This window comes from Geotrypetes seraphini, chromosome 2, assembly GCF_902459505.1.
Source record: "Geotrypetes seraphini chromosome 2, aGeoSer1.1, whole genome shotgun sequence".
NCBI lineage: Eukaryota > Metazoa > Chordata > Amphibia > Gymnophiona > Dermophiidae > Geotrypetes > Geotrypetes seraphini.
In genome coordinates this window covers 191,293,620-191,321,549 of record NC_047085.1, presented here as the reverse complement: position 1 = coordinate 191,321,549, position 27,930 = coordinate 191,293,620, and the positions used below count along the sequence as shown (strand labels likewise).

General features: G+C 43.2%; 1 protein-coding gene across 1 annotated transcript in view; it reads left to right on the top strand.

The window, feature by feature from the left end:
- RNF144B (ring finger protein 144B) overlaps nt 1-27,930 on the top strand; it is a 145,015-nt gene that overhangs the window by 47,355 nt on the left and 69,730 nt on the right. The window contains exon 2 of the mRNA XM_033934960.1: nt 2,434-2,632. Within this exon, the coding sequence (XP_033790851.1) occupies nt 2,468-2,632 (165 nt within the window). The 5' untranslated portion in view covers nt 2,434-2,467. The remainder of the gene's footprint in view (nt 1-2,433; nt 2,633-27,930) is intronic.

Here is a 27,930-nt window from a genome sequence, read left to right as displayed (position 1 = left end):
TGTTTTTTTTTAGAATAGAACAGGTTTTATTCAGATCAAGAACTGATCCTTACAGCACATCACTGGTAACATTTCTTTTCTCAGAGTCAACTTAATTTTCCTCTGCCCTTTGTCACCTTCCACTCAACAGTTTCTAACCCATTTAGTTTTTTAGGGCCTTTACTGAAGGCACTTATTTATATGTCACTGGCTAAGTATATGACATCTAGCACTCTCCCTTGATCCAGATATCTGGGCATAACAGTAATGAAAAATAATCACATTTATCTGACATGACCTACATATATATCAAAATATTATGAATTTTATACTGTTCATTAAAATATTATTTTAAATAGTGCTCAGACCCACAACCTTCAGTGCTTGAGAGTATAAAACAAAACACAGGCTGCCATCAGACCATCATAGCACCATTTATGTCTTATACCACCTTATGTTGTAATAAAACAATATCATAACTAATATCTTTAAGAACTTATCTTTTCTGGTGGTAATTTCACATAGGATGGTCACGTAACAGGCAGCACAGCGTTATAAAGTGCTCATGCATTCTTTAAAAAAAGCTCCTGGAAGCCTAGAAACACAAGTCCTCCCTGTAGTAAAACCATGCTGACTTGGGTCCTGCAAGCCACTGGATTCTATAAAACAGTGTGAAGCCATTATCATCCATTTTAAAAGTGTTTCCATTAATGTACTTACCACTGAGGTCAGACTAACAGGCTTGTAATTCCCAGCTGCCTTTTTACTTCTGCTGTAGAGAATGACACGATGACAAAATTCATCACCGTCCGGATAACCGCGGGAAATAATCCCATGGTCATTTTTTAGTGTCTGTTTCAACCTCAGGTTGTTCTACTCCAGCATTCTTCAAAGAAAAGCTTGCGGGTCAGTGGTTGTGGCCATTCATACTCTGATTCTTATGTGAGCCAAGGATAATGAAGCCATTGTGACATCACTCTGATTCTTATGTGAGCCATTGTGACATCACTGATGTGATTGGCTCTTAGGCACTGGTGGAATGAGGCATTATGACATCACAATATCTGCTCTGGATACCAGAGACTGTCATTCTGTAGTGTCTGTTTCAACCTCAGTCCTTCTACACCAGCATTCTTCAAAGCAAAGCTTGCGGGTCAGTGGTTGTGGCCATTCATACTCTGATTCTTCCCTCTCTCCTTAAAGAATAACATAAAGATGGTTTCCCGCGGTTATCCGCAGGGACGGGAACGATGATGAATTTTGTCACCGTGTCATTCTCTATTCTGCTGCTGTTGAGAAGGACCCCATCCGCCCTTCTCCAATCCTCTGGTACTACTACTGACTCTAAATAACCATTAAAAAAAAGGTCAGACAGTGGAGCCACCAGAACTCCAATTTCCTTTAGCAGCCTTGTTTGTATCTCATTTGGCCCCATTGCTTTGTCTACCTTTAGCTAGGTCCTCGTAAACAAACCCCCCTCCTCTTACTAAGGTGAACTAACTGATAAGTGCACGCTAAAGTATACGTTGCACTTTCAAAAATGGCCCAGGAAATTTACGTGAATATATATGCACAACTGACATTTGACATGCAAAAATGAGGGGGTTAATTTATGCATAAATTTGCATAAATGCTAATACCTCCCCATCCCTCATGATGAGTACATCTTCATTAGTTTGGTTAAACATATGTGCAAGCAAGCTGCACATGCATTAATTTACCAGCATATTGAATGATAAAATCCTATTTTGTACATGTAAAACACTGTTTATACCTGTGGAAATGCTTTTAGTTTAGTTTCTTAAGAAAGCAATTTATAAAGGCATGGATGGAAGTATATCCATAGGCAGCGGAATGCTTTTTGTTGGGAGATGCCCAAAAACTCCACCCTAGATCTCCCTCTCCGGTTCCTGGCTCCACCACCTACCTCCTCCTCAGCCACTGTCATTTTAAATCTTCGGGCTGCCCTGGAAACCTGCCCTGGAGGTTAGCCTGCCTGGAAGCCTTTATCTGCAGCAACTTAACGCTGTAGAATGAAGACTTCCGGGGCACACCAACGGCAGCAGGCTCACTTGTTGCTGATAATGGCTGCCTGAAGATTTAAAATGAGAGCGGCCGGGGAGGAGGTGGGTGGGGGGGAATCGGGAGAGCCATAACTCTTCTGACCGCTGACCACAGTTGGGGGGCCATGGCCCCTGTGGCCATCCCCATATTGACACCCATGAGTATATATCCAAAATTCTGAATGCTTACAGAAATGTAAAGCCAGAACCTGTCAGAATACTTTGCAGCCTGCAGATACAGATACTGCCACTGTCACACAGACAAATCAGATTATAAACCGGTCGCTTTGGAGGCGAGTTCTAAGAATTGCATTTTTGAACTCCTGGCATTACTCACAATTTTTTTTCTTGTTTAACTTCAGCTGATGTAATCTTTTTGTTTGTTTTGTAGGGCTTGAAGGACCAGAGTGGCAAAACTGGAGCCAATGGCTTCCGCTGGCAGGGTCTGCCATCACACTCTGATAACTGCAATGTCTGCATCAGGGGAACTTGCTCTGGAACCTCTAATCACCTGCAGGTTATGTCTAGGTGAGCATTCCCGTGACATGATGATGTCTCTTCAGGAATGCAGTTGCTTGTTTTGCACACAGGTAAGAATCTACTTGAGGATTATAGAATTAGTATTATCTAGGATTCCCTGAACATGTCCTTTTTTGAGGACTCCCTTGGGCATCTGGGCAGCTTTTTAAATTTACCTCTTTAGTCTGGTTTTTGCTTTTTGGGGGGACGGCGGTGGCAGCACTGAAAAAGAAATCATGCCAGCCCAGGTCGGCTTCGTGTTCCGGAGCTCCTTCCTCTCCCACCTTAACCTGCACGCCCTTCCTCTCAGCCCTCTTCGGTGACGCAGCAGTGATTAAAACAGGCTGCCGGTGTTGGGGCCTTCCCTCTGCGAGCCCTGCTTCTGTTTCAACTTACTGTTTCCCGCATAGGTGGGTCTTGCAGAGGGAAGGCCCTGATGTCGGAGGAGAAGCTTCCGCCCACACATGCACGCTACTGCTTGCAGGCTCTGACGGCTTTGTGAAGAAGTTACTGAAAACACGCCGGGAAGGTAAGTGGGAGGGAGGGAGATCGATCAATAGATTCGGGTAGGTAGGAAGGAGGAGGGGACCGTGCGCATTCCCTCCCTTAACTGCGGGGACAAGGCCATTCACCGCTCCACGGTGCGGTGGATGGCCTTGTCCCTGTACCCTGTACCCCTGTACTTTTTCTCCCCCACCATTTTGGCGGGTTACCGTACAGCCACTGTATCATTTTCTAATATGCATCACTGTTTATGTGGTGCTGCATTCTATGCAGAATCTGGCTTCTTAGGGTGCAGTTTCATTGCTGTCTACGTATTCTCTTTTTTGTCTGCGGTTACTTATTCTATACTGGGTGAGAGTATATCTGTGTTCTGTGCATGCAAAAAAAAATCATGCTTTTCTGTTGGCATTGACTGTTGTTTAGTTTTACAATGGGTGTATTGATGTTCCAGTACTCACTGCAAAGGTTAAGTTGATGCCTTTTAAACTAAACTAAACCTTAAGGGGCTTATAATAAAAAAAACAAGTACTGTACGTCTAAAATCCCACCTGAATTGGTACTTGGACGATCTAAAAGACAAGTCATCCAAGTGCTGATAATCGAAACTGGATTTAGATGTACCTAAAAACAACTTAGGCCTTGTCAATGCTGCTGTACGACTAGAGCTAAAAGGGGCATTTTAGGAGGAGAAGTGAGGGTGGGATTTGGGCAGGATGTGGGCTGATCTAAACTTAGTCGTACTTCAAGTATAATCGAAAGTTTAACGAGGCTGCCTGGATGGAAGTTTTACGTTGTGACTTGGGCCATGTAAAGACAGGTCTAAGTGGCAGAAAGGTATCCAAAGTGATTAGATAAGCACTACAGACACAAAGTACAGACCCCCACACACTGCCCGAGTAATCACTGACCCCCCCCAAATATCTTAAAAATTGTAATAAAAACATACACATCTGCCTCCAGAACATCAGCACCTGGCAGCCTGTCATAGGAAAGCCTCGTAGAGCTGCACAGGGGAGGCTTAAGTGTTCTTGGGGTTGGGTCAGTGAACCATGGAGAGGAGGACCCAGGCCCATAAGCCACTCTAATCACTGCATTCATGGTGAAACATGTGCACCCCCCCAAAACCCTTTTGTACTACCATATCAGTGGCACTTGCACCCATAAGGGCTATTGGGGTAGTAGGCAGTTGGGTCTAGTAGGTTCTGGGGGTGTTTTTTGGGGAGAGGGGGCTCACCATGACCTATAAGGGAATTGTGGTGAAATTGTGGCACCCTTTTTGTGACGTTTCACAGCAGTGCTCTGTAAGGTACCCCGCTACTCTGGTGAAATGTTTGGGTGTCCAGTCCATCACTTTTCTGACCCTGCCCACATTCAAAAGGTCTTGTTCTGGGCGTTTTTGACTTGGACAAATTTTTGGACGAGAATGGGGTATAACGATAGACGACTTAGCGGTCTGGATGATCAAACGGCTGGTTGTCCAACTAGATGATTTTTGAAAAAAAAAGATTTTGGATGTATTTTTCAGGAATGGACATTTTACTTAGCTGACTTTGGGCAACTAGCGACAGTCCAAAAACAGACTTAGACGTTTCTTTTGATTATGTTCCTCCAAGCTTATATCCTGCATCTTCTCTATAAGGATAGAGGTCGGCACGGTTCACCAGAGTTTTAAAGAAAGGAAAATATAATATGAATTAGTGATTATAAAGAAGGCAGCTTTGGAATGCGCTGCCTGGTATTCTGCGATTTTGTGATGGGAGACTGAATTTTAAGAAAATGTTGAAAACACAATTATTAATGCCTTCATGTGCTAATGCTATTTGCTGCTGAAGCCTTACCACCCTGTAAATGTTTTTATGGGATTTGTCTTTCCATCTTGTTGGATGAATTTGTAAAAAGGTTTTAATAATGCAACTGTTAATGTTTTATTGTGTTTGTTCTGTTGAAACATGTGCTAGTATTTTTAATATGTATGCATGTAATTTTGTAAATTGCATAGTATTTATGCAGTATATAAATTTTTAAATAAATAAATAAAATGTACATTTATGAAAATAGCCACATTTTCAGATGTTTTCGAAATAATTGGAAAGAGCCTAAGTTATGCAGCTGGCAAGAAAATTATCCCAAAAGCTCAGTAATTTTAAAGTAAAGAGATTTCCCTAATTTTCCAATATAGATAACGCCTTTTAACAAGGGGAAAGATAATTTAAGCTTTTGGATAGATCTGGTAATATCAGGTCTTGCAGAATTCCAAGATAGAGGAATTAAAGGAGGAAGAGTGCCATGCAAGATCTTAAATGTTAGGCAGGCACATTTAAAATAAACCCTAGAGATTACTGGAAGCTAGTGAAGTTTTAACAAAAGCAGGGAAACATGATCAAATTTGCTTTTTGCAAAGATCAATCTAGCCACAGTATCTGTTGATGTCTTTGAAGACTTTTCTTGGTTAGACTTAGATAGACCGAATTACAATAATCCAACCTCAAAAGAATGATTGATTATACAAGGGTAGTAAAATGTTGGTGGTGGAAACAAGATCTCACTTTCCTCAGCATATGGAGACTAACGAAACTTTTTTTTTTACCAGCGAATTAAGATGGTCATTGAATGAAAGTGTTGAGTCTATAACGACACCCTAAACTTTACTTGAGAATTCAATCTGCAGTAAAAATCCAGAAGGCAATGAAATGGATGATGGTAGTTGATCTAGTTTTGGGCCAAGCCAATTTTGGAATCATTTAGCTTCATTTGCACAGTAAAGGGCCCAAGATTGAAGTTTCATTACGCATGCTATTATATTCTCAGCGAGCTTTGTGAGATTCGAATCTATCTCAAGAAGGACAAAGATTTCATCTGCATATTGTGACAGGGAAGCTCCTATCATGATGAAAAACCCTGCTCTAAAACCCTTAATCCCTAAACTTAAGCCAGTTCAGCAGCCAGAGAATAGTGTTTTAGGCAGAGTAAAACAAGCAGGGTTAAAACAAGAGAGCCATCTACCAGGAAACCCAGTAGGGAGAGCTCCCAAACCATGGTCTAATTGCCATTATTCCTTTCCCAAGAGCAGAGAAGTTTCCCTGCAAAACCAAGCTGTGAAACAGAAAATCAACCCAGAAAGGGGCGGGGCTACACTTCGGAAACTGCAAGCACGTAAGCTTGCAGACCTGAAGCAGAAGGAAAATAAATTAAACCCAGCTAAGTTTGAAAGGGAGATTTGAGCCCAGCCCACAGCTCCACACTGGACATTCCCTCCAAAGAGACAGAAAGGCAGCTCTTTTCCACCCAGAGAAGGACAGACAGAGATTCCCCAAGCAGCTAAGTACTGGGACCTTGCAGAGGAATTTGTAAGGGAAAGGCAAAGTTATGCTACAGCAGGGGAAGGGGAAACTTGGCCAGCCAGCTCTTCTAACTACCCTGAAGGGGTAGGGGAATGGGAAAATGTAAATGCAGAAAGCATGGAAATAGCTGATGATGACTGTGATACCAGTAGTATGGGCTGGGAGAGCCATCCTAATATCCCAGAAGAATATAATTTGTCAGAAGAAGGCATGGAGCTATAATGAAACTGCTCACCAGCACTGCTCTTTGCAAACGTTTCTCTAGCCAGAATATTAAATGAGCTAGGAAGTATAGGTGCTGGGGGAGGGCTACAGAGTGCTGATAAGAAACAGGGACCAAGCACAAGTGCTAGGGGAATTAGCCATTCCGTGAACAAACTTCTAAACTTCCGTGAAGTAGAAAGGGGTGCTTGGAAACTTGGGTGGGGCATAGAACAGCTGTATGCACAGGAAGGGTTGTTTTGTTTCCACCCCCGCTGCTGGGCAAAATGGGAGAAGTTCCAAGAGAGAAAAGCAGTGAAAGCTGAGAAGTTAAAAGTCAATGAGCACTGTTTTTGTTTATTGTTTGGACTGGCCATGATGTACCAGGCATTGCCTAAAGAGAGTGGAGTAAGCTGGCAGAGCGCTCCCGAAGAGGGAACCCAGCTATCTGCAGGTTGGGGTCCCAACAGAGACTATGATATTATTTTGACATTAGTATTAGAGGCAAATGAAGCCTGGTGGCAATGAACTTTGAAATGAAATACAATAATGGATGCTTTACCCAGGCGGCAGCGAAGACTGAACTTCATTTAAATTATTACTGGATTTAAACCTGATAATTTGTTTTTTTTTAACTTTATGGACAAATAAAGAGTAAACATTGTTTTGAACTGAATCCAGGAAACTCCGTGTTTTTCTTTTCACCAACCAAATCAAAGGCGCCCCAAATCTGGCCGAGCCAGGTCTTTTGCTAGCTGAGAGCTTGGCCTGGCCACAATATGTATAAAATGTTTCAAAGGGAGATAGATGGAAAAGTTTTAAAGTAGACAAAAGAATAGGGTACAGAGGTGATCCTTGTGGGACTCTGCATAGTGGCTTCCAAGAAGATGACATGGTGCCATTCATATTGATAGTATATGAGTGAGATCGTAAAGAATTTTGAGAACCAGTCTATGACTGTAGAATCAATGCCTATCTCAGAAAGTTGGTAGATCAAGATATTGTAGTGAACGATGTCTAAGGCCGCAGATAGATCAAATTGTAATATGATTGCAAACTTATTACGTGAATGTGGTTTCTGAACCTTTGAAATTAGTGCGACCAATAGAGATTCAGTACTGAAGTTGGGTCTGAAACCATATTGGCAAGGTAGAAGAATGGAAAATCTCTCTAAGTATGATGATAGCTGAGCAGATATGATAGACCCAGGAGAGGAATATTCACTTTAGGTGAAGATGGGTCTAGATCAGTTTTTTTCAGTAGTGGAGTCTCTGCAGTAAATAGACCTGACAGTAAGGCAGAATTCATCTGGTAAGAGATGAAATAGCCTAGGTGGGAATTTTCTCATATAGGTATGAAGGAAATGGATCCAAGGCACATTTACAAGATCTTAGTTTGTGACACAATTTGAAACCTGAGCCTAAGATACATACTCAAAGGCTGTCCAAGTTCTGTCTACTGGGTTAAGATTAATGTTGCTGGTCACCAGAAAATTGTAAGAAACTGATGAAGAAAAAGTTTCTTATAGCAGCGACCTTTTCATTACATTTTTTTGCTAGATCGGCCACTACTGGGGAGAAAGGATGTATAGATGACTCATTATTAGACGTTAAAGTGCGCCAAATGTTAGAGTTCTGCTTTGATTATTGGATCTGATAATTTTGTCACCGTAAAAATTTTTCCTAGCTTTTTTAATGCTATAGGCTAACTAGGCTTCAGCCTAGGGTCTCAAGATCCGTGTCACATTTCTTATAAAGGTTAATACCAATAACAACATGTTTCATTTAATATATTGATATATATCACAGTAATATGTATTTTATTATCTCTCATGTAATTTACAAACTTAAAAATGGGAGGTGAAAGGGCTTCATAAGTGAAATAGCCTCTTTTCATCTAAATCCGGCCCTGACTGAATGTTTTTAAAAAGCTGGGAGGGAGAGGTACTGAACCTGACTATGGTCAGGAAAGATAGCTAGTTTTCCTGGCTAGGCTTTGAAATAAAGTCCACAGAGTCTGCTATTTTGGTGTTTGGTTGGTGTTTTCAATTGCCCCTGATGCTTCACATCTGTTACAGCTGGAGAACTCTTTAATGTTGTTTCCACATGGTTATCAACTCAAGGGTTGATCCACTCCACTCAGTATTTTATAGACTCACAACTGAAAGTCTGATATATCATGGGTACAGCATAAGAAAGGAAGGGGGTGCCATGGAGGGCAAGTTGCATGGAATGCAATTATAGCTTGCTATGACCCTGACTGCACACAGCAGGCAACCACCTAGGTGAGGGGCGGGGCAAGGGGTGGTGCCATAAATCCTTTTTTTGTCTTCACAAATATGATAACCCTAAGTATTATCACTATACTGTTTATATGATTCTGAGTTTTTTAGGCATCTAGACGGTTTATGGTACAAAGGATCTAACATATATGATAACCTCTCAAAATGTCTTTATATATTTATTTTGACCTAACTCACCAGAGCTTACTGCCTAATTGCAACTTGCCCCTGTGGGCCCAGGTGGGTAGGAGCCCACCTACTTTCAACCCAGGCCCACCCAGGAGCAGTACACCTAGAAGTAGTTGGTAGGGATCCCCAACCAGCTGAAGATGTCAATAAGAACCCCCTGGGCCTTCTGAACACTGTTTTAGCGATCAACTGAGCATGCATGAGGAGTACTGATTTTGGCTTCTGGGAGCACACCGCTGACTTCCACAATGTTCAGATGGGTCAGGGGATTCCAGTGAAGGAGATCTTCAGATAGCTGGGCTTGGGGATCCTGGCCAGCCAATGTGTTTATTTTTATTGCTTTGGGGAGCAGCAGGGAGTGAGGCCAGAGAAGAAATGCATGGGTTCACTCATTATACTCCTGAGGCTACCCAGAAATTGACTTCTAGCTATGCGGTCCCAACATCACTCATTTATGAATGGTAAGGGAAATGCAAAACTTGATGCATCAGGAGCATTTATATGTGATTTCCAGTTTTTTTCTCCTTAGTTCTCTAACCCATCTATCATTACAATTCTTTGCAAGGAGTCGCATACAATTCAGTTTCCATTCAATCCTGATTCATTTACCCTTTACCCACCTGTAAGGGTCACTTATACACATTGATTGTAATTACTAGCAGAAGCCAGGAAGGGAATCAACTTACCATATTTTTTGCACCATAAGACGCACCTGACCATAAGACGCATCCTAGATTTAGAGGAGGAAAACAAGAAAACAAACATTCTGAAAGAAGAGAACGGGGAGATTACATTACATTACATTACATTAGGGATTTCTATTCCGCCATTACCTTGCGGTTCAAGGCGGATTACAAAAGGTTAATTTAAAAAAGACAGAATTACAATGATTAGCTAGAGAGGTAAGTTGTAGATCTTAAGAGCATTTAGAGGTCGTGTTGTTATTGCTGTTTCAGGAATTTCTTGAAAAGTGTGGTTTTTATTTCTTTTCTGAATGTCCTATAGTCTGGGGTGGTCATCAGAAGGTTGGAGATCTGGTTGTCCAGTCTTGCGGCTTGAGTGGCTAGGAGGCCGTCGTGTAGTTTTGTTCTTTTTACTTCTTTGATTGGGGGGGGTATGAATGGTGAGTGCGTTTTTCTGTGTCTGGTACTGGGTGCTTGGATGAGGCGATTGTTCAGGTATGATGGGCTGTCTCCGTGTAGGGTTTTAAATAATATGCAGTAAAATTTGAAATGGATTCTTTCTTGGATTGGGAGCCAGTGTGAGTTGATGAAGGCTTCAGTGATGTGGTCATGTTTTTTCAATGAGTAGATGAGTCTCAAAGCTGTATTTTGGATTGTTTGGAGTTGTCTTATCGTAGTTGCAGGACATGGAAGGAAGAGTATGTTACAGTAGTCCAATATACCTAGTATTAGGGATTGTACTATAAGTTGGAATTGTGTTCTTTCAAAGAATTTTCGGACTTGTCTCAGGTTTCTCATGATTGCGAATGATTTTTGAATTGTTTTATTTATTTGTGGTTGCATAGTGCAGCATCTGTCTATGGTCATGCCTAGTAGTTTTATGGTGGTTTGGATGGGATATTTGGTTGCGTTTATGTCTAGGTTGGTTGTGGTTTGGATTTTGTCATTTTCTAGGAGGATGAATTTGGTTTTGTCTTGGTTGAGTTTAAGTTTGTGATTTTTCATCCAGGTTGTGACTGCTTCAAGTGTTTGGTGAAGTTTGTCTGTCATGGTAGGTTTAGAATGATCGTATGGGACGAGGATGGTGATGTCATCCGCATAACTATAGGAGGTTATGCCTAGATTATCCAGATGCGTTCCTAGAGAAGCAGTGTAGAGATTGAAGAGGGTAGGGGATAGTGGAGATCCTTGTGGTACGCCGCAGGGGTTTGACCAGGATTCTGACTTTTCTTTGTTTGATTTTACACTGTAGGTTCTGAGTTTTAGGAATCCTTCAAACCAGGAGTATACTTTATCTGAGATGCCTATTGCATCTAAGATCTGTAGAAGGATGTTGTGGTCTACTAGGTCGAATGCCGCCGATAGGTCCAGTTGTATGAGTAGCATTTTTTTCCCTGTACTAAGTTGTTGTCTGACGGTATCCATAAGGGAGCCTAGTAGTGTCTCTGTGCTGAAGTTTGTTCTGAAGCCTGATTGCATGGGGTGGAGTAGGTTATGGTCCTCTATGTAATTGGTGAGGAGTTTGGCTACAAGGCCTTCTATAATTTTGACATATAGCGGAATTGAGGCTATAGGTCTAAAGTTAGATGGGAGGTTTTGTGGTGCTTTTGGGTCTTTTTGGATTGGGGTGATGACAATTTCGCTGAGGTCAGCAGGGAATGTGCCTTCTGTGAGCGTGAATTGGATCCATTGTAGAGTTATGGTGCGGAATTTTACACTGGAGGTGGTAAGGAGATATGAGGGGCAATGGTTGAGGTCACAGGAGGCATGGCTGTATTTTTTGTAGAATTTGTTGAATTCTGACCATTGTATGTTAGGGAATTGAGTCCAAATTCTGTCTGCTGCGATTGCCTCTTTTCCTGTAGGGTGGATTGTGGTTGGATTTTGATGGGATGGGTTAAGGATGAGTGTGGCTCTGGTGTTGGTGATTTTGTTCTTGAAGTGTTCTGCTAAGAGGGTGGGTGATGGTGGAGGTGTGTTCGTGGTGGTAGTGTATGGTTTGGTGTCTGTTAATTCTTTCAGGATTTGGAATATTTTTTTGGAATCTTGGGTTTCCGTGCCTATGAGATTAGTGTAGTAGCTTTTCCTCTTATCTTTTAGTAGATTTTTGTATTGTTTGTTGATTTTTTTCCAGTCGGTTTTTGTTTGATCTTGGTTCTTTTTTCTCCATTTTCTTTCTAATCTTCTACACTGTCTTTTGAGTTGGAGTAATTCATTATCAAACCATTGGTCTGATTTCCTGCTGGTTCTGGTTTTGGTTTGTAGGGGTGCCAGATCATCAAGGATGTTGGTGGATACATTTTTCCAGTGGGAGATGAAGTTTTTTGGGTCGCAGTCTTGGATAGTTTCGTCTACCTTTGACCAGAAAATGGTTGGGTCGATATGTTTGCGTGAGGTATATGTGTTTTTTTTTGATTGAGGTGTGTGTTTGGTCTTGGTCCAATTGATGTTGAAGTTATAAATGTAGTGGTCTGACCATAGGGATGGGGACCATGTTCCATTAGGAGTTTGGATTGCTGGATTGGATGGTTGGTGAGACATGAATGCAGCAATGTCCAGTTGATGACCTTTTTCATGAGTGGTTTGTGGGTTTAGGATCTGGAAGGATAGGGCATTGAGGAAGGATAGACAGTTATTTGCTGGTGTGGAGGTTGTGTCTTCTAGGTGTAGGTTTAGGTCTCCTAGGATGAGGTTATATTCAGCTGTTAGTGAGTTTTGGTAGATGAAGTTTTCAAATTCAGGTCTCACTGTGGTCCAGTTTCCTGGTGTTATGTAGCAGAGCAAGCAGTTTAGAGAGTTTTTTAGTGTTGGGTTTGTGAGTTGACACGCTAGGAAATCCATTTGTGGAGTGGATGTTTTCTCAAGTATGTTTAGAGTTAGGGAGTTCTTGAATATTATTGCTAGTCCTCCTCCTCTTTTTTTCTCTCTGCAGGTTACTGTTATTTTGTATCCTGGCGGGCATACTTCTTTTATTCTAGGGTCTGTGTCTGAGGTTAACCAGGTTTCAGTGAGGAATAGGCAGTCAAGTTTTTCTGTTTTTATCCAATTTTTTATGTTTTCTGTTTTGGGTCCTAGTGCTCTGATGTTAACATAGGCACATGTAAGGGAGGTCGTGTCAGTCTGGGGAATGTGAGTTGTTTCCGGGTATATGAGTGTTGTGGGAGATGGATGAGATTTTGTTTTCGGAAGTGTTGATCTTCTTCTCCAGGTAACAGTGATGGAGTGTTGAGTGCTGGCGTGGTGGTTCGAGTTTCTTGGTGTGAGTATTCTTCTGTTGGGAAGTTGGAAGTTGGTTGTACTGGAGGATGTGGTTGTGGTGGGTAAGTTGTTTGCTGCTGCTTTCCAACTAGAAATGAGGAGGATTATCAAAAGGGTGGCTAGTGTGTGTGTATGCAGGGAGAGCTTCATTTTTGATGTCTGGTTCGGGGGGGCGGAGCAGGGCTCCCACGCCGGCCCGATCTGGCTGGCTTCTGTGAAGTGGTGCGCTGGGTCGTTTTTGAATGTAATATGTCCTCCGGCTGGATTGGGGGGGCGGAGCAGGGCTCCCACGCCGGCCCGATCTGGCTGGCTCGTGTTGGTGCTGTGCGCTGGCTTTTTTAAGGTAAAATGTCCTCCTGCTGGATCGGGGGGGGCGGAGCAGGGCTCCCACGCCGGCCCGATCTGGCTGGCTCGTGTTGGTGCTGTGCGCTGGCTTTTTTATGGTAAAATGTCCTCCTGCTGGATCGGGGGGGGCGGAGCAGGGCTCCCACGCCGGCCCGATCTGGCTGGCTCGTGTTGGTGCTGTGCGCTGGCTTTTTTATGGTAAAATGTCCTCCTGCTGGATCGGGGGGGGGCGGAGCAGGGCTCCCACGCCGGCCCGATCTGGCTGGCTCGTGTTGGTGCTGTGCGCTGGCTTTTTTATGGTAAAATGTCCTCCTGCTGGATCGGGGGGGGGGCGGAGCAGGGCTCCCACGCCGGCCCGATCTGGCTGGCTCGTGTTGGTGCTGTGCGCTGGCTTTTTTATGGTAAAATGTCCTCCTGCTGGATCGGGGGGGGGCGGAGCAGGGCTCCCACGCCGGCCCGATCTGGCTGGCTCGTGTTGGTGCTGTGCGCTGGCTTTTTTATGGTAAAATGTCCTCCTGCTGGATCTGGGGGGGCGGAGCAGGGCTCCCACGCCGGCCCAATCTGGCTGGCTCGTGTTGGTGCTGTGCGCTGGCTTTTTTAAGGAAAAATGTCCTCCTGCTGGATCGGGGGGGGGGGCGGAGCAGGGCTCCCACGCCGGCCCGATCTGGCTGGCTCGTGTTGGTGCTGTGTGCTGGCTTTTTTATGGTAAAATGTCCTCCTGCTGGATCGGGGGGGCGGAGCAGGGCTCCCACGCCGGCCCGATCTGGCTGGCTCGTGTTGGTGTTGTGCGCTGGCTTTTTTATGGTAAAATGTCCTCCTGCTGGATCGGGGGGGGGGCGGAAAAACAGTTGAAGAAAACAGGTAATCTTTGGCGGATTTAAACAATGTACAGAGTCAGGCTTGAGTAGTGATTGTGGACTTGATAGGACTTGATAGGAGTAAGATATGATTGATATGATAAGATATGATAAGATAAGATAAGATAGGAGATATGATTGAAACGTATAAATACATCACGGGACGCATCGAATCAGAAGATGATATCTTCTGGCTCATGGGACCCTCGACCACCAGAGGGCATCCGCTGAAAATCAGGGGAGGGAAGTTTCATGGCGACTCCAGGAAGTACTTCTTCACCGAAAGAGTGGTGGATCATTGGAACAGACTCCCACTCCAGGTGATAAAGGCCAGCAGCGTGACGGATTTTAAGAAAAAATGGGATACTCTTGTGGGATCTTTAAGGGAGTAAATTCAGGGGGGGATACTTGGAATGGGCAGACTTGGTGGGCTATAGCCATTTTCTGCCGCTTTTTTCTATGTTTCTATGTTTCTAAATTCTCCCTACCAAGCTCTGCACCCAACCCCGCACTCCTTGCCAGGCTCTGTACCCTGTCCCCCCTCCCTGCCAAGCTCTGTACCCTGTCCCCCCTCTGGTGGTCTAGTGGTAGGCCAGGACAGGGTACAGAGCCTGGCAAGGAGTGTGGGGTTGGGTGCAGAACCTGGCAGGGAGAATTTGGTTCAGAATGTTTGTTTTCTTGTTTTACTTCGCTAAATCTAGGATGCGTCTTATGGTCAGGTGCATCTTATGGAGCGAAAAATAAGTTGATTCCCTTCCTGGTAAGTTGATTCCTTTCCTGGAGTTTCATTCAAAGAAATTCCAGTTTATGACTGAATGTTATGCATATTTATTTATGAATTGCCCCATCTTCCAAAGAATTCAAAGAGACAGCACTCAGCAGTCATCATTAGAGTCAAAATGATCACTGCTTGGGTTCAGAGAAAAAAGGAAGGAAAGAAGATTATAGGCTTTGGAGACAGAGAACAGTGGTCTGGGGGGGGGGGGAGCACAAAAGGGAATAGGAGGTAGGCTTGAACAGAAAGGAAAGATGAGGGAAAGAGGCTGAAAATGTGAAAGAGTAATTAAGGGAACAGTAGTGAAAAAAGGGATTTTTAGACAAACCCTTTTAAAAAAAAAATAAAAAATAAAAAAGTCACTATTTAAAGGAACAACAACCAAAACAGACCAGATAGAAAAATCAAGAGTTCAACCAACATTTTTTTTTTCAAAAATTCTCTTTATGAACTAAATGGTGTAAACCAGTGGTTCCCAACTCTGTCCTGGAGGACCCTCAGGCCAGTCGGGTTTTCAGGATAGCCCTAATGAATATGCATGAGAGAGATCTACATATAATGGAGGTGACAAGCATGCAAATCTGCTCCATGCATATTCATTAAAGCTATCCTGAAAACCCAACTGGCCTGGTGATCCCCCAGGACAGGGTTGGGAACCACTGGTGTAAACACCTGGAATGGCCATGCTTTGTTAACACTGTTTCTTGGGAGTAGAACTGTAACAAACTACCAGTATTCCAAAACCAATTAAAATATGCATGTATAAAGACAGTTAAAAAAACATATTCCAAGAAAAATCTTACATACCAGAACTTGTGCAACAAGAAGCAGATTATAGCTGAATATAAAAGATATGGGGCTCCTTTTACGAAGGCACGTTTGCGGTTTAACGCGTGTAATAGTGCGCGCTAAACTGCCGGCTGTGCTAGCCGTTACCGCCTCCTCTTGAGCAGGCGGTAGTTTTCCGGCTAGCGCGGGGTGTAGCGCGTGATTAAAAGTTGCGCGCGTTAAAGCCGCTAACGCGGCTTCGTAAAAGGAGTCCATGGTTTCTGTTTCAGTAGAACATCAAGTCTTCAAATCAGTAACACAAAAGACCCATCTAAAAAAAGGCACTTATATTTCTTTCTACTTATTATAATTTCTCTAATAGAGCATCATAGACTATTGCTAGACATAATAAACAGCAGACGTTATTATGCTTATAAAAACTAAGATCCTCCCTTTTCTCAAGCTGCATTAGGGTTTTTTTTATCACGGGTTGCTGTAGTAAAAGCTCTGCTGCTCATAGGAATTCTAGAGTGTCAAAATTTTACTGCAGCAGCCTTCAATAAAAATCCCTAACGCAGCTTGATAAAAGGGGGGCCATAGATAAATATTACAAAATTTTTAAAAAATTCCTGTGTCAAGAAAACAAACATTTCCCATAAAATTACAAACTATTTATTACAAGCAGAGACCGGCAATGTGGAAACTATGTGGTCGTACCTGAAATCATCCATACACGAAGCAACTAATCACTATATAAAATCAGTAGATAAACGGCAAAGAAACAACAAACCCCAATGGTTCACTGAAGAGATCTCGCACCTCATTAAGGAGAAGAAAAAAGCATTTCTTTCCTACAAACGTACGCAGAGAAGAGAAACTAAAGTAGAATATAAGACCAGATCTGCAGCGGTCAAAACAGCAGTTAGGGAGGCCAAACTTCGAGTGGAAGAAACTCTGGCAAAAAAACATTAAAAAAGGGGACAAATCCTTCTTTAGGTATATCAGTGATAGGAAAAGGAACACAGACGGTATAGTACGCCTTAGACAACCGGACGGAAACAACACGGGGGCGGGCGGATTCAGAAAAAGCAGAACTACTAAATGAATATTTCTGCTCAGTCTTCACCTGCGAAGCACCGGGACACGGACCACAGTTGAAGGTAAAACAAGACGTGAATGACCCGTTTCAGAATTTTGAGTTCACACCTGGGGACGTCTACAACGAACTGGCAAGGCTAAAGGTAAACAAGGCCATGGGACCGGACAATTTACACCCAAGAGTGCTCAGAGAATTGAGAGATGTTCTGGCGGAACCGTTGGCAATGCTCTTCAATCTCTCACTAAGTACGGGGAAAGTTCCGTTAGACTGGAAAACAGCCAACGTCGTTCCTCAAATAAAAAGGGTTGTAAGGCTGAGGCTGCGAACTATAGACCGGTAAGCCTTACTTCAATAGTGTGTAAACTCATGGAAACACTAATTAAGTATAAATTAGATACGATCCTGAACGAGGGAAATCTCCGGGATCCCAGTCAACATGGATTCACCAAGGGTAGGTCATGCCAGTCCAGTCTTATCAGCTTCTTTGACTGGGTAACAAGAAGACTGGACTCAGGAGAGTCCTTGGACGTCGTGTACCTTGACTTCAGCAAAGCGTTTAACAGCGTCCCACACCGCAGGCTGCTGAACAAGATGAAATCGATGGGATTAGGAGAGACTCTAACTGCATGGGTTAAAGATTGGCTTAGTGGCAGACTTCAGAGGGTGGTGGTTAACGGTACCCTCTCTAAAATGTCGGAGGTGACTAGCGGAGTGCCACAGGGTTCAGTCCTGGGCCCACTCCTCTTCAACATATTCATTGGGGATCTAACTCAAGGGCTTCAAGGCAAGGTAACCTTATTCGCTGATGACGCCAAATTATGCAATATAGTAAACGGCTATAATCTACAGGATGCTATGGAGCAAGACCTGCATACTTTAGAAAATTGGTCCTCGATCTGGCAGCTGGGCTTCAACGCCAAGAAATGTAAGGTCATGCATCTCGGTAACAGAAATCCTTGCAGAACTTACACCCTGAATGGAGAAACTTTAACCAGGACTACGGCAGAACGAGACTTAGGAGTAATTATCAGTGCTGACATGAAAGCAGCCACTCAAGTGGAGAAGGCTTCATCTAAAGCACGGCAGATGATAGATTGTATCAAGAGAAGCTTCGTCAACAGGAAGCCTGAAGTCATGATGCATTGTACAGAGCTATGGTGAGACCTCATCTGGAATACTGTGTGCAATTCTGGAGGCCACATTACCGTAAGGATGTGCTCAGAATTGAATTGGTTCAGCGGATGGCCACCAGGATGGTCTCGGGGCTAAAGGGTCTCCTGTACGAAGAAAGACTGAGCAAATTGCAGCTCTACACTCTCGAAGAGCGTAGGGAGAGGGGAGACATGATTGAGACATTTAAATACATCACAGGACGGGTCGAGGTGGAAGATGATGTCTTTCTTCTCAAGGGACTCTCGACCACAAGAGAACATCCGCTCAAACTCAGGGGAGGGAAGTTTCGTGGAGACGCCAGGAAGTACTTCTTCACGGAGAGAGTGATTGAGCATTGGAACAAGCTTCCAGTGCAGGTGGTCGAGGCACGCAGCATCCCAGACTTCAAGAACAAATGGGATACCTATGTGGGATCCCTACGAGGGTCATGCCAAGGGATAGGGTCATTAGGGTATGGACTTGAATGAGCGGGTCAGTAGAGTGACAGTATAATTACAGTTATACTTTAGGGGGTCAGTAGACTTAAGAGGGTGGGTAAATGGTGTGGGCAGACTTGATGGGCTGTAGCCCTTATCTGCCGTCATCTTTCTATGTTTCTATGTTTCTATGTTTCTATTTATGGAAGTCTATACATCAATTCAAATTTTAATCGCATGATTAAATACATGATCCAAATGTAAAAGAGTTGAAATAAATTTTGTATGTTCAGCCCTACTAAAAATAAAATCTGGAAATTTTAATTTTATAATCATCTCAACTCCCCTCCCCTCCATGGGTACCATCTCCTCTCCTCTTCTCTTCTCCCCTCCCCTTCCATGGGTACCATATATTCCCATTTCTCTCCCCTCCCTCCCTGGGTACATCTCTTTTTTCATCCCCTCCATGGCCTCCCTCCCCTCCATGGATACCATCTCTTCCCATTTTTCTCCCCTTCCCTCCCCTCCTTGGTACCATCTTCTCCCTTTTCTCTCCCCTTACTTCCATGGGTACAATTTCTTCCCATCTCTGCCTCTGTCTTCCTTCACCTCTCATTCTGTCCTCCTTCCCCTCTTATCCTGTTTCTACTGCCACTGCCACTTCCTGCTCCCTTCTTCCCCTCCCGGCATATCTCTCTCTTATCATCTTTCTGCTGCCACCTCCTCTCTCCCCTCCCAGCATATCTTATCTTCTTTCTCCCACTGCCTCCTCCTCCTCAATCTACATCTAGATGGGCCATTTGGCCTTTATCTGCCATCATGTTTCTATGTTTCTATCTCTCTCTCCTTTTTTCTCCGGGTACCTCAACATACATCACAGCGCACTCCTCTTCTCACTCCTTCTCAGTGGCCCTCATAGCCCTGGAAACTTGCCTTGACCATCACTGCAATGAAATCAGTCTGCTTCTTGCTATTCTCGAAGCCTCTCAGTTTAGCTTTGGAAAAAAGGAAGTTCTGTCAGGCAGAACAACGCACGGCATATCAGAACAACATCTTTAAATTTGGTGTGTCTGCTGTGGTACAGTAGTGTATATCACATTGAGCTGAGTAGTATGTATATTGCTTGATAGATGTACTGTAGAAAAGCAAAAACATACATGGTTATTTCCATTGGCAAGTCATGAATGAAAAATATGCACTGCCTCAAGCAAAACACATGATTTGCAAACATACATTTATGGATTTTTGTTTTTTAAAAAGATAACTCGTGTATTTGGATTGAGTAGTTCAGTCTCAAAGCAGCTTGTTTTCAGGTATATGTTTATGCTTGTATTTTAAGTCCCTCTGAAAAGTGCCCAGAGATTTTTATAGTATTCCATAGATTTCTTATAAAAACAGTAGCCCTCTTGTGTTTGAAAATTCTAAAACTTTCCATATGGAATTTGTAACGCACGTTTTGAATTGGTGTTTATTCAGTGATTCTGTAATAGGTTATGCTCTACACTGCACAAGTTATATTTAAGTTGTCAGTGAAGGTGGTGCAGAATGGCTATTACTGTTTTGCAGGATCCTGCATAGTGAAATTTCTGTGCAGCTTTGGTCTCCTTTATGCAATGATTGGACATGAAATGTCAATGAAAGCATTTTGCTCTTTTTTTCCTGCTGGCTACCTGTGGTCTTTAAGTTCATTTGGAAAAAGTCCCTATGCAGGCTTCAATGATATGTAGCTTCAGTCTTATCTGCTTGGAGGTTAATAATAGAGAGAGAATATAATAGGAGCTTATAAAATTATTAATGGGGAGAAGTTATTAAATACTGAATGGTGATTTTTTTTTTATATACCATTTTTTGTTTTTGTTTGTGGGTAATAAGTGTTTTTTCTTAATTGCCTATGCCACAAAGGTATAGAAAATGGCTTTTGTGAGCAGGACATTGATGCTTTTGAAATTTACCTCTTTTGCGGAACATTTCAAATTGATTCCAAGCTGAGTAAATTTAGGGGCCCTTTTGGCTAAGGCGTGGTAGGATTGCTGTGTGACAAACAATACCGCAGGCATGCTGTACTTGCCGCTACATTAAAAAAAGATTTACTATGTGACAGCTCAGGTGGTAAGGCTTACTGTGGTTGTGGACGGAGATGAGCATAGGAAGGAGTGTGTTGTGGGCATGGTAGACCCTCGGATAGTGCTGATGCTATCAATGCACATTAAATTGGGCCTAATGAAACAATTTGTCAGAGCTCTAGATAAGGAGTCGGCAACCTTCAAGTACCTTCAAAACATCTTCCCTAATCTGTCTGAGGCAAAGGTCACAGCTGGTGTCTTCGTTGGACCACAGATAAAGAAGATATGGAGTACAAGGAATTTCCCAAGAAGCTAACTAAGAAGGAGAAAGCAGCTTGGAGCTTCCTTGACAATTACAAGGCTGAAAACTATGTGAAGTTGGTTGAGAATCTGGTAAAGAATTACAGTAAAATGGGCTGTAGAATGTCTTCCTTGGTGGTGTTGGTGTTGGTCGGGGTCGAGGGAGGATTAGGGGATCAAGAGGTCAAGAAAGTTCAGGTTCTCACTCAACTTCATCAACAAGGAGTCTAACCATTCCTTCATCAGATAGACTGCCTGTGGCATGGAGAGGCAAAGATGGAACTCTCTAGCAACAGCAACCAGTGAAGCCAGCATCTGGTAGGAATAACGTTAAGAATATTATGCAAACCACGCCGGGGCCAACAAGATATGTGCTGAGAAATGTAGATAGTCTGTTGACAGCATTCAAATTATTTTTCAAAATCTGTTACCACAGAGATCATGAAATGGACAAATAAAGAAGGACAAAATATTTACAACGATGCTTGGAAAGGTGTTGATGAAGAAGAGCTCTGCAGTTTCTTGGAACTTTAAATGATTACGATACCTTGAATAAATTTAATAACAGCATTTACAGATAATGAAATCAACAATTTTTAAAATAATGTTTGTATTTCTGTTTACTTATATCAAATTAAAGCAGGGCTTGAATTAATTTTGATTCGTGTTTCCTCGAATTATAGTCACTATAATCATACACATACATACATACATTTAAAAGCCATATTAATAACAAAACCACTAATAGAAACATAATGGTAGATAAAGGCCAAATGGCCCATCAAGTCTGCCCATCCACAGTAACCATTATCTCTTTCTCTCTCCAAGAGATCCCACGTGCCTATCCCAGGCCCTTTTGAATTCAGACACAGTCTCTGTTTTCACCACTACTAATAAAATATGGATATAGCATGTGGGGTCAAAATGACCCCAGTGGGACTCAGTGGTTTTCAAAAATTTTCCGGGCCTTCCAGGGTTATGGCATACCACTGGTAATATCCCTTTCCTCAGAACAATTTCCATTGACCGCTACTACTACTACTATTAATTATTTCTATAGCACTACTACCCTCTATAACCATCCACTCAACCAGTTCTTAACCCAGTCCATCACTTTGGGGCCCATACCAAGGACATTCAGTTTATTTGTTAGATGCATATGTGGAACACTGTTTTCTTCTCCACCACTTCCCTCAGGAGGGCATTCCAGGCACCTATCACCCTATCTGTGAAAACGAATTTCCTAACATTGCTCCTGAGTCTTCCTCCATGCAAACTCAAATTATGCCCAGGGGCATCTATAAGGCAATCCCCCCCATGTTCCCCCAATCCAGGAAACAATCTGAGGGGGGGGGGTTAGATTAGGTACTTAAATTTGGGGTCCTAAAATAGGCACATTCAGGCCATGGGAATCAGAACAGTGTTCAGTGCTATGTTCACCTCTGGGTGCATAAATTTATGACCATCAATACCTCATACATTTAGGTATTTCAGGTTTAGCTAACTCAAGTTTTTAGGCTCCTAAAGTTTAAGTTAGGAATATAGTTTTAGTCCAAACTATACATAGGATCAGTTAAAAATATACACCAAAGTTAGGACTCTAAATTGAAGTGCTCAGCTCTTTTTTGAATATCAGCCTTGCTGTGAGGATAGCAGAGGCACAAGTGAAGGAACAAATAGCTAAGGTAGTGTAGTAGGGTCTCCAAAATTTCCTTTATAATTTTGTGGTTAAGTGAATTGAGTCCTTGGCAAAGCTTATGGAATGATGTAATGATGAGGCTTGAGGCATAATCTAGAAAGAGGCTCTTTGTAAGTTTGGAGAGAAGTATGAAAACACCTCTTTGAACCCTGTAGGGGGGATTGTCAGCAGAGGACCAATATTGGTTAAGGCTAGGTTTCAGGCGGTGAGAGAAGTCCCTCAAGCAATGGTAAAATTATCACTGTTGGCAAGGATTGAACTCCTGCCTAGCACTGGAACGAGCGGCCTCCCGGGTAGCAGCATGAGTAGGAGCCAGTGAGGGTCTTCAATGCATAGAAATAGCTGCTCCTGTGGTATAGCACAAACTGAGATTATGGGAGTTGGAGAGTTACAGTTCCCACACCCACACACAAGCTGGCAGAGAAAGTATATGTTTGTGGCTGAGGGAGGACAGGGAAGATAGCAAGGAGAAGAATGAGAGGGGAGAGGCAGCAAGGAGGAGAGGACAAGAAAGGGTGAAAACTACCAGGGGATCGGGGGGGGGGGGAGGGGAGAAGATAAGGAGAGAGTCATGATGAGTAGAATGAAGAGGAAAGAGGTAGAATGATAAGGGAGAGGGTCTGGAAGAGAGAAGGAAGGAGGGGGAGCAGGATAGAATATGGAGCAAGAGGGGAAGGGAGAAATACTGTAAGTGTAGTCTATCACAGAGATATATGTGTGTACACATGCACACTGAGGTTCAACATGGCAACAGCTTACACGTTCATCAACACAGAACACTCTCCTGCCATCTTGTTTTGGACTCTTAAAGCGTAGTGTCCTGTGTCCTGGCTTTGATCCTGGATTCTTAAGGCGGACCTGAGCTATAATTTCCACCACACCAGCATGCACAAAAATCTCTTTCTTTTCTGAAATTTACTTTATTGAATAAATGCAGTTAATTTACTCACAATTCATAGATTCTCAGAAGCTTTTTGCCCTAAGGCTGATGAAGATGGAAATTTTGAAGAGAAAGAGGTTTTATTGCAGAGTCATCAGATAGATTAAAGTAGTCCCAGAGGTGAAATGATAGTTGTGCATGTATGCGCTATATGTGTGCATATGTGGTAAAAAGACAAGTCCAGACTCAAAGGAGAAGGAAGGGGATGTTATCAGTGGTGTGTTGCAAGGTTCGGTTTTTGGGCTGGTTCTAGTTAACATTTTTGTAAGCTATATTGCTAAAGGGCTGTCTCTTTCTAAATGATACCAAAATTATGGTTACCATATGAATCCAGAAAAAGGAGGACATATTGAGACATCCATTCTTGACTTCCATTGAAAGCAATGGAAGTAAAATCCAGACGTCTCAATCCATCATCCTTTTTCTGGAGCTATATGGTAACTCTAACCAAAATCTGCAATAGGGTAGACACCCCTTATGGTGTGGATAAATGAAAGGACCTAGGAAGTCATGAAGAGTGACACAGAATATGGCAGCTAAGATTTAATGCTAAAAAAATGTGTGTGGGGGGGGGGGTATGCATTTAGGTTGCAAAAACCCGAAGAATGGTATAATTTGAGGTAAAGAATTTTTCTTCATGAAAGAGAAGTGGGACTTGAATGTGATCGTATGTGATGATCTTAAGATTGCCAAACAAGTAGAAAAGGTGACAGCAAAAGCTAGAAGGATGATTTTGAGCATAGTGAACGAAATGGCTAGTAGGGAAAAAGGAGATGATGTCTCTGTATAAGACTCTGGTGAGACCTCATTTAGAAGATTGTATACAATTCTGGAGACCACACCTTAACATAAGAATAGCCTTACTGGGTCAGACTAATGGTCCATCAATCCCAGTAGCCCGTTCTCATGGTGGCCAATCCAGGTCACTAGTACCTGGCCAAAACCCAAGGAGTAGCAACATTCCATGCTACTGATCCAGGTCAAGCAGTGGCTTCCCCCATGCCTTTCTCAATAACAGATGGACTTTTCCTCCAGGAAATTGTCCAAACCTTTCTTAACACCAGCTACGCTATCTGCTCTTACAACCTTCAGAAAGATATACAGGATGGAGTCAGTCCGGATGTCAGCTACTAAAATGGTCAGTGGTCTTTCTCATAAAGCATATAGGGACAGACTTAAGGATCTTTCATGCCTAAGGTACAAACTGATCAAACACAGGAATGCTGTTAAAAACACGCACAACATGCACAGTCCAAACTGTGTAAATACCAGAGAAACACTTGCCATTTATGACATCTGAGCACTGTGAGAATGGTAAAGGAAAGCTAAGAAACTTTTAATTGTATTTTTTATTGTAATGTGGATGTAAAATAGAGACTGCACCATGATGGGATAACATGCTGTGGTAACACTGAAAACCTAAAAAGGGGACACACCCACCTGAAAATGATAGGTTGTTCATGCAAACAAACCATGCTCTGATAATACAGCACAGCTTGTGGCATACACCCCTCCTTTTGCTGTGGCGTCTCTGCTTTTATCTCAAGATTTAGCAATTAGTAAGTCAGCCATGAGGCACAGTACTCCTTTTCATTACATGAAATGGAATAGAGATGGTAAAGCACCACTGTCAAAAAATGTATTTTAGATCTGTTGACTTTTTAAAATAAACAGAATAATCAGTCTTCCTTCATTTACATTAGCATTTACCGGTCAATATTCAGCCAGCAGCGGTCGGTATGTTTTTAAGCACTCACTACTTGATGACTAAATTAGACCTGGATATTTAATGCTAAATATTTAATATTTAAGGGGTCCTTTATTAAAGTGCACTAGTCGATTTAGAGCATTCTAAATATTATTGCACGCTAAATGCTAACGCTCCCAATAAATTCTATGGACGTGTTAGCATTTAACACATGCTAAATCGGCTAGCGCGCCTTAGTAAAAGACCCCGTTAGTGCGATGAATTTTTCTTTGTTTTTGCATATCAATCTATACGTCTCCTGTAGTGATTTGTCTATTTAATGCTAGGCCATGTCCAGACATTGGCACTGAATATCTAGTTATGAATGACCAGGAGGTAGCTGCTGGCAATTATTTATTTATTCTATTTATTAATGATCTGGATCCTGGCTGATATTGAGTCAGGATATAATAGTGTAAATGAGTTATTCAGCCAGGATCTGGATAAGATGGCCTGTCAGTCTCTGATCCCTCCTTGCATCCAAGCCCCAACCACGTCCACCTCTCCACACCCTCAGAAGTTACCTAGAGGTGATCCCTAGTGGGTCAGAGCAGGCGTAGCCCCTCTCCACTCCTGCCTTATCTGGCTCCAGGGTCAAAAATGGCAGCGGTGAGGCTGCTGGAGCTGGATGGAGCAGAAGCAACGAGGGACTTCTCCTGCTTTGTCCAACTAGATTACGAGGGTTCACCTCCAGGTAACTTCCAGCGGTGGCAGAAGGTCTGGTTGGGGTGGGGGAGGGGGGGCTTGGTCAGGTCTTGGATGCAGAGGGATTTAGAAGGGGGGATCAGAATTAGAGAGAGATTGGATGGGGAGTATCAGAACCAGGGGGAGGGTTGTAGGATCTGAGGGAGGCTGGGAATGGTAGCAGCTGCTACCTGGAAGCTATGTAGGTACCATCTAAGCGGCCAAAGTTAAGACAACCTTTGATACGGTCCTGTCTGACTGCTTAGCTACGCAAGTACCAACGCTAAACATGACCAATGCCTACATAATTACCAGCTCCTCCCTGACTATATTCCTGGACCTCCCTAGCGCTGCTTAGATTCTAACTGGGTGCTTAGAGCTAATATTCAATAGTACCAACAAGTGCTGGTTATAATTAGTGGCTAGCCTGCTCAGTATGGTTTAATTGGCCTGGAGCCTCTCCAGCTAGCTTAAACCATACTGAATATCAATTCCTTATTCTTTTACTCATAGGGCTCCTTTTACAAAGCTGCGATAGCATTTTTAGTGCATGCAGAATTTTAAACATAGAAACATAGAAGATGACGGCAGAAAAGGGCCATAGCCCATCAAGTCTGCCCACTCCATTAACCCTCCCCTAACAACTCCTAAGGGGTCGCTTACAGGTGGTATCACCTCTATACTGCCCTCGTAAAGATCCGACGTGGGCATCCCATTTATTCTTAAAATCTTGTATGCTGCTGGCTGCGATCACCTGCTCTGGGAGTTTGTTCCAATGGTCTACCACTCTTTCTGTGAAGAAGTACTTCCTGGTATCCCCATGAAATTTCCTGCCCCTGATTCTCAGTGGATGTCCTCTTGTGGCTGACGGATCCTTGAAAGAGAAAATGTTGTCTTCCACCTCTATGCGGCCAGTGATGTACTTAAATGTCTCAATCATGTCTCCCCTCTCCCTACGCTCTTCGAGAGAGTATAGCCGCAATCTGTGCAGCCTGTCCTCGTATGAGAAATCCTTAAGCCCCAAGATCATCCTAGTGGCCATGCGCTGAACCGATTCAACTCTCAGTACGTCCTTACGGTAGTGTGGCCTCCAGAACTGCACACAGTACTCCAGATGAGGTCTCACCATGGTTCTGTATTTTAGTGCGTGCTAAACCCGCGCTACGCAGCTAGAACTAACGCCAACTCAGTGCTGGCATTAGCGGCTAGCGCACGTGGCAATTTAGCACGCACTAAAATCGCTATTGCACCTTTGTAAAAGGAGCCCTAAGTGACCCTTTTAACTAAGTCCTTTTTACTAAGCTCATAGATGAGCATCAGAGCATTAAACACTCCAGGCCGCAGTAGAAACCTCTATTGTGACGTAGAAAATGAGAGTCTAAATTAGTACAGCTTATCTACAAAAGTTATTGTGGCTAAAAAAACCTAGCTGATATTATGCTATGTTCAAAATTAATTTTAAAAAAAACCCAGACCAGACGAGGAGAGTGGCTTAAGGAAGATGACTGCGGGTAGCTGGAGCTAAGTCGCCACGGAGGCTCCGGGGTTGTTTTTTTACCTTTATGATGGTAAAATGCAAGTCCAAGCTTCGGGTTTTCCTGGAAGAATCTTCGGTAACAACCGCGGGACCGATGGATGCCTTTCTCCAGTGTGGGATGCGAATGAGTGAGCCGGAGTTCTCCTCGGCTAGGAGAGACACGCCCGCTGAAGCGTCGGTGCTCCCCCTCGAGGCAACATCGCTATCTCCGGAGGAGCAGAGTCCTCCAAGTTGGCCTGGGGCATTAGAGCAGCAGATGGAGGATAGAACGTCCCTGGGTGTTCCCTCTTCTGATCAGCTGAGTTCGGGAGTCGACTCAGCAGGAGTTGAGAAGCCAGTACAGCCACCAGAGCACCCGGAGGAGTTGGAACAGCAATTACCTCAGGATTTCCTCACATTGAATCCATCTCCAGCTGAGGTTCCAGGTACTTTAATTACATCAGAGGGTTTGGGTTTTGAACTGACACCTATGCAAAGATCCAAGGTTTTCAATATGGAGACACTTTGGG